The sequence below is a fragment of the Coccidioides immitis genome, assembly GCF_000149335.2.
Source record: "Coccidioides immitis RS genomic scaffold supercont3.1, whole genome shotgun sequence".
Taxonomy (NCBI): domain Eukaryota; kingdom Fungi; phylum Ascomycota; class Eurotiomycetes; order Onygenales; family Onygenaceae; genus Coccidioides; species Coccidioides immitis.
Window position 1 is genome coordinate 5,727,119 of NW_004504310.1, and position 11,446 is coordinate 5,738,564.

The window sequence follows — 11,446 nt, forward strand, 5'->3', positions numbered from 1 at the left end:
AGCGAGGAGAGGGGTAACCCTGGGCGGAGTTCCTCTCCCGTAAAACCCCATAACAGCGCGCGTAATTACAGCACTGTACGGAGTACCGAGTATGGTACGGGGTAGAAGTACACCTTTTTCGATACACACACACACTCACGGAGCTTGCCCGCCGCAAACGCCAGCTAAGGTTAAATTACCCGTCTCAGTTATGTCATTCTGCATGGCTACTTAGTTGAGGAAACCCGGCATTGTCTCTTCCCGAACGGGCAATTACCCTCGGAGCACGTGTGATGTCCACCTGCCAAAAACCGGCCTGCGGTGGACTGTATAATATACGTAATGCCATTCTTTTTCTCCTCTAACCTGGCCGGTCCGTGTATCTTTCTTTTCCATGAACGACGACGATGACGATGATGATGATAGCTGGTACCATGCGTTAAGCTCAAGATCCGAAAGCCTTCAGCTACGATATGCCGAACGGGAACAAATGCTCAAACGAAAGCTCTCAAAGGCTGGGGGAAAGTAGTTACATAGTTTACCTTTGCTCTCCAGGCTAAAAATAACCGGGGCAGATCTTCAAACTGTTTTGCTTCATGTTGACGTTTTGATGAGATTTGAAAGGCCAGCAACATTCATCTCCGTCAGAATATGTTCCAGCTCGGCTCCTGGAGCTCCTCGCCATAGCTATATGATCTGCAAATATACCTGCGAACACACACACACACACACACACACACACACACATTTCGAGAATCACAAAAATTTCCAAGCTCCATCGAGCCCTGATCATCTCGAGGCTCAATTGAGAAAACGCCACAACGAGCAGCGTGTACAGTGTACATGTAGTGTACCGAGTAGCTGTCATTATTCTTATAACTGAGAGTAAACTTGCGGAATACCTCGTATAAGGTTTTGGTGCTTGGATGATGGATGCAGCCATTCTGGCACAAATTAACTTCATCCTCTGCGACATTACGCGCACACCATGCGCAGGGATTTCAAATCAGAAACAAATATGATTGGGAGTCGATATCTGAGATATACACAAAAAAAAATAAAATAAAATAAAATAAAAAATAAAAAAAGAAAAGAAAAAGGGAAAAAAAAAGCTCAACGCCAGAAATCAGGAAAAGCAAGGAACCGCGCTTCTACTTAACAAAATGCGCCATGCGCCCATACTCATCGAAAACGGATCGCAAAAAGAGGTATTTGATGTGGCCAACAGGGACGAAAATCCCCGGCGCGCAGGTTAGATTATGTACTTTGAATAGCGAAAAGGGAGCAACAATGTCTTTCGGATTTTCGACTATGGGACGTCAGAGTGGTCGTCGTGTAAAAAAGTGAGAAGACGTCCAATTTTCCAACATCGCCAAAAGGTGGGGGGTATCATTCGTTTCTATTTTCACCCATCTCTCCCCAATATCTCGTCTTTTTAACCCGGGTGATTATATGTAAAAACACTAGGAAGTCATGTCTTAGGAGATATATCTTCAGACCTCATCGCCCTGCGGCTTGTGGTCCGCATGATGATCGTGTTCTGCTAGATGATATCGCCGCTCGTTGACGTGGCCGGCCATCTGCTTTCCAAGCTCATAGCTCGAAATCATGATGGCACACGCCGGTGCTACCTTCATGCATCTCGCCGCCCATCCTTTAAAGAGGCCACCTATTCCTTCTTCTCGAAAGATGTGGAGCAGGAATCTCGGGATAGACAATTGTTCGGGGAGCACCGCGGATGGCACCGATGTCGACAAATTCGGTTTCGCAAATGAAGAGGATGTAAAGGAACCGCTCGTGGTTGGGCCGGGGGACGGGGACGAGTTGAACAGCGCGTCGTGTCGAAAAACCTGCTGGCGAGTTTTGCCGACATCAAACGGTGTTGTAATCAGTGCCGATACCGCACCGGATATAGCACCGCCCGTAAAGCTTTCCACAAAGACAACAGCATTGCTCTGCTGCTCGTGGGCAGCCGCATGAGGAAACGTCCTGGATCGCATGCTGGCGAGCGACCTTTTTGCAGCTTCGTATCCCCACCAGTATAGTCCCGAAAATGGGACATCGCGCCACATCGTAAGAGTCAATCCTCGCCAGAGTGCACTGTACCCGTACGTCTGCGTCACTTGATGTAGACCCCTTAAAGTGGCCCTGAAATGATCCGTCCCCGTTCCCGATGTCGCCTGTAACCGTGTCCTGAACATTTCAATAGGACTAATCGCCGCCGCTGCGGCGATTCTGGCCGCTGCGCCTGCCACAAAGGCTGCAGAGTGCTCATCCACGTATCGAGCGATAGGGCTCCTCTTGTCATAACGCAGCCAGTCGTAACCGGTGAAATAGATCACGTTCGCCGGAATGGCCATGACCAACGTCGGACTTAAGCCCCTCCATAAAGTTAGCGGGCCTTCGTTGCGGGCGATTTTGCGTAGTCCATCGAGCGTCGACGTAAACGTCTTCCGCTGCGTTTCCTCCACAGCGCAATCTGCCGCCATCGCGCCACCTGACGGTTTTCCGATGTCCGGAACCTGGTTCCCAACCATGCAAAACTGTCCATTGTTTCCGACCCAAAAGACTTCGCGGCAACAAGACGTGACTCCAAGATTAGGCGGCAGTTCTTTAAACAGTACGGAGGGTGGAGTTATCACTGGCAACCTTGCAATGGGGCTCTGAGACTGCAGACGAACTCGCACAACATCGAGAGGAGTGACTGAGGGTGATGACGGTTAGCTGCTTTGAAATCCACAGCGAAAGGGGGGGGGATCACCCCGTACCTAGCAAAGAAGTAAGAACACTACCCCACGTCGCAGATATCATCCGCTGGCTCGTCGAAACGTGAGTATGCTCCTGCTCGGCCATCGTGCCACCTCCTGCACCCGCATGCCTTCCCGTGGTGGCCATCGAGTTCCTATCGGCATGATATACAGAGCCCGGCCTTTCCCCTCTGCCTATCGACTCGTGCTCATTACGGGCTGTTTCCGCGTTTTCCGGTCGGATCGATGCAGGCGTGCTGGGAGGCATCCAACTGCTCTCTCTGTGTGTGATGATTTTTGAAAGCCAGTTTCCCACGGTCCGTCGTCCAGGCCCTCAAATATAACGGTGCTGGGTGGACTGCATAGTTCTCAGCGACGATGGCAGCGCTGTCGGTCTGTCCGGGCGAAAACAAGAAAAAGATAAATTACTTTCGCCTGCGGTATCGGCGTTGACGGCGATCTGATATGATACGGTTTAAGCTTGAAGCGGCGAATGATCTAAACCTGATAAAGCTAGTTCTCTCTGCAAATTCCGGCAATACCCTTGACACTTGTCCCAGCTAGGTTTAGTGTTGCAGGTAAGGTTCTCGCCGTCTCCGGCCGCTTTTTCGAGGCGGTACATGGATTAGTAAGCGGTATTCGGCCGATACGTGCGGCGAGACCGTCTGTTTGGAGCCGCATCTTCGCCCGTCACAACAATTCATAGCAGATGCATCCAGCCTTGAGGCCAGCGCGAGTCGGCGCGACGAATGGAAACTTTCCCGGGCGCTATTACCGCGTCTGTAAACGAGCAGTGATTTCATCGGGGAAATAAATTATTTTGCGGCGTTACAGAGGCCCAGGTAAACCCGATCGGGATCGGATTTTAGCTTCGGAGTACATCTATCATCAAGACGGTTTGTCTAACAAAGCACGTGGCGAGATCAGGCCCTGGCGCCGGGATTGGAGTACTCCGTGTCGCGGAGATAATGGAATTCAACAACCAAGAGCTTGAGTCCTTTCGTCGCCAATGGCTGGAGGAAGTCTCTGCGCGGACCAGACGGCCGTCGCAGCCCTCCCAGCCGAGCCCGAAATCCGCTGGAGCGTCGGGTGAGCCGAGTCGCAAGCCGCGTCCGCAACATCAAGCTGCAGACAGGGAAGAAGAGCCTGATTTCCAACAAAGCGGAAACCCTTTGGAGCCAATTAATTACGAAGCGCTAACGGAGAAGACACAATACTTGACCCTTGGCCCGACGGACGATGATGCTTCTGTTCCGAAGACCCAACAGGCCCCAAGCTCCGCGCTGGAACTCTTTGAGGAAGCAGTGAATAAAGAGGCCCAGGGAAGCCTTGGGGACAGCTTGGCCCTATATCGGAAAGCGTATAAGGTGACTCTTTTTCCTTTGAGTGCGCATTGTGTGCAGGCACAGCTGACTGGCCTCAGCTCGATGCAAGAGTAGACCAGGCTTACCGAAAGAAACACTTCCCGCCCGCAAATGTACGGCTGTCAGGACCAAACCCGTCCAATGCTTCCGTTACCGTTCCGAACACCGCACACCACTCATCCGAAGCACAGCCTGTCCTTTCGACGGCTGACCTCATCGCTTCCTTTGCACATCTTCCGATTCCGGTCGCGGACCCGCTGATTGCAGGCACACCACCTCCGCCATGTCCGATATCTACTGTCCCGTCGGAGATTCTGAGCGAGATCCTCAAGCAGGTTGCGTTGTTGGACCCGGCGTTATTCGCGCGCTTGGCTCTTGTGTGCAAGCGATTTGCATACCTCGTTGAACATGAACAGCCCATCTGGCGGAGGCTATGTCAAGGACCAGAGTTTGGATTTGGCTCAATGCACTACTCATTTTCGTGCGATATAGAAGGACGACGGGAATATACGTTTAGATCACGCTATACTCCTTTCCCGTTAGGTTCTACAGCTCTGCAAATTCCTAAACCCTTGTCTACCTGGGCCCAGGTCTTTCAGACATTTCCCCGAATTCGGTTTACGGGTATATATATAAGCACGGTCAATTATACTCGCCCAGGAGCGCATTCGTCTTTCCATAATGTATCATGGAACGCGCCAATTCATATCGTGACCTATTACCGGTATCTCCGTTTCTATCCCGACGGTTCTCTTATCTCGCTCCTCACAACCACCGACCCTGTCGATGTGGTTCCCCACATCAGCAAGGAGAACATCGAAGCCCTTCAGACACCACCGTCCGCCCATCGCCAACATCAGAACCAAGTGTTAAACCCTAATCCGGCTGCTCCCGTTGCCGCAGTGGCCAATCCCATTCCTACCGTCGCGTCTTCCGCCCTTAAATCTGCGTTGAAAGGTCGATGGCACCTTTCACACCCAAGTCCTGTAAAGCCAACCGAGGATTCTAAGTCCACCTCTACTACCGAGATCGCCGCTCCCCGCCTAACTCCACAGCCGACCAGACATGGAACCAACACGAGTTCGGACCCCAAGCATGACCCGCGTGATCTCTTTATAGAAACAGAAGGCGTGGACCCCAAATACACATACACCATGCACCTCGCTTTGCGATCCGCCGCAACGCCGAGTCGAAGCGCCACACACGGCTCTGCTTCTACGCTGGCCAATACTTCTAAGAACACAAAGCTGGTCTGGAAGGGATTCTGGAGTTATAATCGACTCACTGATGACTGGGGAGAATTCGGGCTGCGTAACGATAGGGCGTTCGTTTTTAGACGGGTTAGAGGTTGGGGTTTGAGCTAATAAAAGAACGTTACTCCTTTTCGACCGCGAAGTTATGCAGTATGATAATATTGATGCCCGAACTAAGGGGGTTATGCTACTCATGGCGGTAGGAATTCTCTTGGTGTTAGCTTGACTTGCTCTTTCTTTATGTGAAAAATGTCGGATATATCTTTTCTGTTTTTAATTCGCCGCAGAGAACAAAGTGACAGGATGCGGCCTTCTGGTGAGAGTTTTAACAAATGCCTGTGCATGGAATAATTGGGGCTTGCATGGCTCTTCATGTTTTATTACAATATCAAGCAAAGAAACCCCTTCAATTATGCGCGAAGGTTAGAAATGATACACCTTCATGCATTTCTTCCTAAGCTCCGAATGTCGCAAACTCAAACAAGCATCGGGAATATCCATTTGGGGGTGTATCGGAGACATTGACATCGAGCTGTTAAGTTGAAAATGGGGGGGAATCATGTCATCACTACCACGGCCAACACACAGTCTCTGCTGGCAAAACAGATACATAACAATAACATGATAAGCTAAGCTGGGAACCTCGACCTTCTCAAGGCATCATGCACTGATGATCTTATAATTCCCACCTCCAATCATCTCCAGCTTCCCCTTCGCAACCATTTTGCCAAGAAATTCTCTCAGCTCCTCGCTACTATATGGGAAGCCTCCAGGCACAGCGATCTTCAGCATCATAATAATGCGTTGAAGAGGCATTGGGCCTTGATTGGTCAACATTCCCACGATAAACTGCCAGTAAAGGTTCATTTTTGCCATGGCAGCCGCTTCGGCGGATTCGCGCTCCGCCTCAGCCTTAGCGGCAGCGGCAGCAGCGGAGGCGTCCGAAGTGCTAGCCGTCTTGTCTCCTTCCTGCGCTCCAACAGGTTGGGATGAGCTTTCTTCGTCATCAGGAAGCGTTTCGAGGACAGAGTAAACGTCTGGTGCGGATTCCGTAAGGATACGTTTACTTAGCCAGAACAGACAGGCGCTGCGGACGAGAGATGGAGACATTTCCAGTTGCTCAGCGAGTTCAGAGACGGATTTTGTGACCGGTGAATCTGAGGTAGACGAAGGTGATTGGAAAGAATAAATAACACTTGCTTGCCAGGTAGTGACTTCATCGCTAAATATCCGGTCCTTAAGGTCAAGTTCAACGGTGACAGCCCCTAGACTATTAAGCCAAGTAAGTTTGCGAGATGGCTTTAGTGTTTCAAAGCCTGTAGAATATCGAGTCTGTAGAGAAGAAATTTCCTCGGGAACCTTGAAATTCTGATCTGATAGTGACGGCCAGAATAAACGCGAAAGGATCTTCGAGTTCAGTTCAGGTACATGCTCAAGCGTATCACGGCCCATAGAGTGCGCATGCTCTTGCTTGGACTCGAGCTTTTGATCAGCCCGTATCACGGCATCAACGCGCTTTGAATCTAAGACATCACGCATCATAACATCGCAAGCTTGCAGGGCAGCTTCACCAAATCGCAATTTCAACAGCTCCAGTACAGATATTTCAAGATCATAGTCTTTCTTCTTCTTCAGTAATCGATCACTAAGAACCCGCTGAAGCTCCCTGACGAAGACTTCCTTTGTATCGAAAAGACTGATAAGGCTGCCAATAACATCGGAATGTTTGGCCTTTTTGTAGTCCGCAGCCGCATCTATCGGGTCTGGAATCCAGTTCATATCGTCCCAGTCAAGCTCCCCGCTATTTTCTTGGTGGGCCATCTGCTGCGCTTTCGAAAGCTCGGCTGCAAGCTCTCCTAGGCCGTCGGGACTGCTTTGGATTGACTCCCCAGCAGAGTCCACGGTACTTTCGAGTAGCCCTCCTACGATGACTTTAACTGTGTCATCGCGTTCTCGGAGATATCGGCGAATAGGGCGAGCTAATCGGTCAAGAAGAACTCCTCTTGGATCTAACTGACGAAAGGCGCGGATAATTGAAATGTACAGTTGCAATATGTCAACTGTGGAGGCTCCGGGATGGAGAAGTCGATCCATGAGCGTTGCAGAGAACGTACTGGTGAGGTAAAACCGTGTGGAGGGATTGGTGGTATAGTGTTTCAAGTCCTCAATGGCACCGGCACTAGCATCCCATTCGACAATAATTTCAAACAGTTCGCTAATTCGAAGTGCACCCAATCGGGCGAGGCCAATTTCTTGCCATCTCTCCACATCATTGAGCGTTACTATAAGGTCATCTGGCTGTTCATCTTCAATGCCTGATGGCTTGAATATGTGCAGCACTTGAACGGCCAGCCGAGCAAAAACGTTTTCAATCCATTGCCGCAAATGTTCAACCACAAGAGACGGCGACTCCCATTCTCCTGCGTATTCAGCGGCTATAAATTCGGTAATAAGATTATTCATTACCTCTGCAAAGACCTTCTGGGCTTTACTTCCACCGAGCCCAACGTCTTGAACACCCTCAAGCAAACTGAGCAGTTTTTCACGTGCTGCAGTAATGTTAGCGTCCTCGCCATCTGTCATCATACTTATCCGGCGCCTGGCTGACGGCTCAGTTTTCCAGGCCCTGTAGGATATTGAATAAACGGGTTCAATGTCCATCTCATCTTCACCATGCCCGTCTACGGGAGAATATGCAGAGGCGATCTTGTCTTTGATATCGCGCTCAATTCCAAGAATCACAAGACCTTCGGTGGCCAATTGTTCAGAAAGTAGATATGAAAAGTCAGGGTTCTGTAAAGAGTATGTGACAATTGAATGCAGACATTGCTGTAACCTTGTGAAGGCATCCTCATGGGATGTAGGATCTGATAGGGGTAGAATATGATTAAGAAAGGGGGTATAGTATATATTTTGAGCGATCTTTAGCAACCGAATTATTCGGGGGAGCACCCCCTCTTGGCCTCTTTTTTTAAGCTCCTAGATAGCAAGTTAGCTATGCACGGCAAATAGATCGCTGAGCAGTATCCAAACATGAAAAAATGGTATCATATCACTAACCTTGATAAGGGTGTCTCGAAAATTAGTCAAGAAATGCCTCCGAACCTCGTTCGCATACCACGCTTGTAAATCGTACTCCTTTAAGCCAGCTCGGAGTTTCTTGCCTACTGACGAGTCTGATATAACATAAAAGAGAGCATCCAGAATGCTCTGCGACGGTCGCTGCTCGCGTGACCACCGCTTAATCAAATCCTTATCATCCAGGTCATCGTCGTTTCTCCCCTTTGTGCTGAAACTAAGCTTCTCGTCTGGAATCGACAGGAACGCAGTCGCAGTGTGCCATGCCCGATCCCAGGTCACCTGTTCAGGAATCGTATCTGGGTCTGAACGGGGAGTAGATGAGCGCTTCTGCAGACTGGATGACTGGGTGTAGCTAAGAGCGGAAGTGATATCAGGCGTAGGCGAGACAGCGCTCAATGGAGCCGGCGGGAATACAGAGTCGAAAACACGCTTGCGGCCAATCGAGATTGGAACATTCGGAAACATGACGGTAAGTGAGGATGGCCCGTGTTGGGAGCGGGAGCGGATGACGGGAGTCCTGACAGCACACCTTTGGCAATGCGTAAGTAATCTAGTGTCTGGCACAGCTAGTAGTTATCCCACTCTTCCCCCATCCAACTCAACCTTGGTTCGTGAAGCTGGCTCCCAACAACCTTGGTTAACGCCCGATAACGCGATATCACGTGATTTACAACTCCAACCTTAACTAAGTACAGGTTATTGATTAGGTATGGAGCTAGGATGTTTCAGTAGTTGTTGGAAATGTTCAATTGAGGGCTGGGAACATGAGTGATTGGCTGTTTGGATTAATTGTTGTTGTTGCAGCACAGCAGCAGCAACTGGGGGCTGTACTCCATATACAGATGTATTTTGTGGCTATGGAACTTTCGGCAACTTGGCACTGGGTTTCAGCAAATTTTTCAGGCCAACATTGCCCCTTGACTCTGCTAAATTCGCTGGGGGCAAGGCACATACAGTGTGTACTGAGGATGGCGATTCCACAAGTGCCAATTGCCAACAAGCCATTCGAAGTACTCTTTTCGTCCGGAGGAGGTTTGCAGGCCATAGCTGGAGTATCTCTCTATATTTGGCTACAATCTGATCAAATCTGCAGGTGGAATAGAAACACAACAAGTACGTACTCTGTGCAAGGATTAAGTTGAAATTATCCATTTTCACCAGTAAAAAGATTTTTTTGAGTAGGTTCAGCAAGTTAAAATGAATGTAGATCCATATATAGATGGGAGATATCATCCGTACATGAAGAACTATCATGTGGGAATGATCAAAGCTCGCAGTGACGAAATATGCAAAGTACAGTATGTACAACGCTCAGATCATTGCTGGCAGAAATTGATGCTAAAACCTCTTCTGTGGGGGCATTTGTATATATGTGCGTATGCGCGGAAACCCAAACTATCGATCCTCCTCAACTTTCTCCCACTCGCTATCCGTACTCACATAACCCGAACTATCATGAGGAGCATGTCGCCGTCTCACTTCTCCCTGACTTCCTTCCGTCACAGTCTGGACTGAGTGCTGGCTCGATGCAGCAGGTGTAGATTCCCTTTTCGACGCAGAAGGGGGTAGTCTGCGGCCCGTAGCGGCGCTGCTAAAAGGCGTTGCAGCAGCCATAGACAACTGGGCTTCTTCGCCGCCTGTTATGCTTTCGGTCTCCGTCTCGCTCTCCGTAGTGTCGATTGCGCCTGGCGGTCGGATCAAGGGTTCCTTGCCAGTAACAGCAGACTGATCGAAACCCTGTTTGCCCCGTGCATCCTTTGCCTTGGCGACATCAAGTTCCGCAACAAACCAGTTTATCGACCACCACAGCGCGCCGCATAGGCAGGAGAGAACCAAAAAGTGAATGCTGTGCGTTGCAACAAGAAGGGCTAGTAGGAGCACCTGTAGGGCCGCAAATGTCGCGTTCGTTGCGACGAGTAAGGTCGGCGTCGCTCCTGGCGTGAAGACGCTGGACCAGAGGTCCGTAAGGAAAGAAGCCATGGGGAAAGGTTTCTATCTACTGCTTGAAGCGGGGTCGGAAGGGATTTCGGTTCGATGGTATTTGAACGTGCCAACCCAAGAAGGTTAGGGTCGAAAGAACCTGTTACGCGGGAGATAGACGAGTAGCAATGAAGCGAAGGTAAAACTAAGATATATTTTTTTTAAATATAGTTGCCTCAAAATACTCAAATCGGGGTCATGATTCGCGTGTCTCACTGTGTTTATAGTTGGGCAACAGAATGTGGAGGGGTCAGGTGCTAAGAGACAGCGCAAGGAACCTCATCCCAAGTCCGCTGATAGCTCCGTCTCAGGAATCAAGGCCCAATCAAAGGCCCCAGGGTTACCGATTGCCGAAAAGCTTCACGTCATAAGAACGGCTGAGAGATCCGAAAGAGCGTATCAAGAGACCATTGGGCGTTGAGGTCTGGAGGAATATTCTGGCTGTTGAAATAACGCCCGGCGGCATGATTGCATCAAATGGGCGCCATCACGCGCAGCGTTTGTTTTTGCTGAGTCAGGGAGTTGGTTGCTTATCTCATCATGGCGCTGCTTGGAAGATTGGCTGTGGGCGCATCGAGTTGCAATGCACGAGCAGAAAGTCAAGACACCGGGGCTGATTTGACAGCCGGTTTTGTGTACAGAGGTTTACATCAATCTCATGAACGCCTTTCATTGGACTCCCGGTGGCTGTTTTCAATTGACAGATGTCGATCGAGGCAGTAGGCATTTCTACAATACAGGTTCTCTCCAAGGCTCAAGCCCTCCACCGTAAACTATAAACACCAGCTTGTCTTCTAGTTAAGTAAGATCAAAGCAACAACCCGAATTTTCCAAAGCGGGAGGTGAGCGGAGAAGCATAACAGTTCTCTTTTGCTCTACAATGATAGAGTCCAGCGCCGGAAGTAAATTTGGCTTCACGACGACATCTCATTCCCCTCCCCCCCTTTTCCCCCAAAAAGATCTGTGCGGATTGGGCTTTGGAGTTAATCTGACATCTTTTTGTGTGAATTGCTCGTGGCCCAGGTATCATAGCCGGGCCGTT

General features: G+C 49.8%; 4 protein-coding genes across 4 annotated transcripts; 1 reads left to right on the forward strand and 3 right to left on the reverse strand.

Moving 5' to 3' along the window:
* Positions 1-978: 978 nt before the first annotated feature.
* On the reverse strand, positions 979-3,106 carry CIMG_01046 (mitochondrial carrier protein). Its single transcript, XM_001247274.2, has 2 exons — positions 2,748-3,106; positions 979-2,683 (listed from the first exon to the last, which is right to left on the reverse strand). Exons 1-2 carry the CDS (start codon positions 2,992-2,994, stop codon positions 1,473-1,475), a joined length of 1,458 nt encoding a protein of 485 aa, XP_001247275.2. The 5' UTR covers positions 2,995-3,106; the 3' UTR covers positions 979-1,472.
* Positions 3,107-3,694: 588 nt separating this feature from the next.
* CIMG_01045 (F-box domain-containing protein) lies at positions 3,695-5,676 on the forward strand (the record flags this gene model as incomplete). Its single annotated transcript, XM_001247273.2, has 2 exons — positions 3,695-4,093; positions 4,150-5,676. 2 exons carry the CDS (start codon positions 3,695-3,697, stop codon positions 5,452-5,454), a joined length of 1,704 nt encoding a protein of 567 aa, XP_001247274.1. The 3' UTR covers positions 5,455-5,676.
* A 7-nt stretch (positions 5,677-5,683) lies between these two features.
* On the reverse strand, positions 5,684-9,012 carry CIMG_10672 (anaphase-promoting complex subunit ApcB). Its single transcript, XM_012358860.1, has 2 exons — positions 8,404-9,012; positions 5,684-8,322 (listed from the first exon to the last, which is right to left on the reverse strand). The coding sequence occupies exons 1-2, from the start codon at positions 8,887-8,889 to the stop codon at positions 6,004-6,006; spliced, it is 2,805 nt and encodes a 934-aa protein (XP_012214283.1). The 5' UTR covers positions 8,890-9,012; the 3' UTR covers positions 5,684-6,003.
* A 604-nt stretch (positions 9,013-9,616) lies between these two features.
* CIMG_10671 (anaphase-promoting complex subunit 2) lies at positions 9,617-10,824 on the reverse strand. Its single transcript, XM_012358859.1, has 2 exons — positions 10,621-10,824; positions 9,617-10,549 (listed from the first exon to the last, which is right to left on the reverse strand). Exon 2 carries the CDS (start codon positions 10,402-10,404, stop codon positions 9,820-9,822), a length of 585 nt encoding a protein of 194 aa, XP_012214282.1. The 5' UTR covers positions 10,405-10,549; positions 10,621-10,824; the 3' UTR covers positions 9,617-9,819.
* Positions 10,825-11,446: the final 622 nt, after the last annotated feature.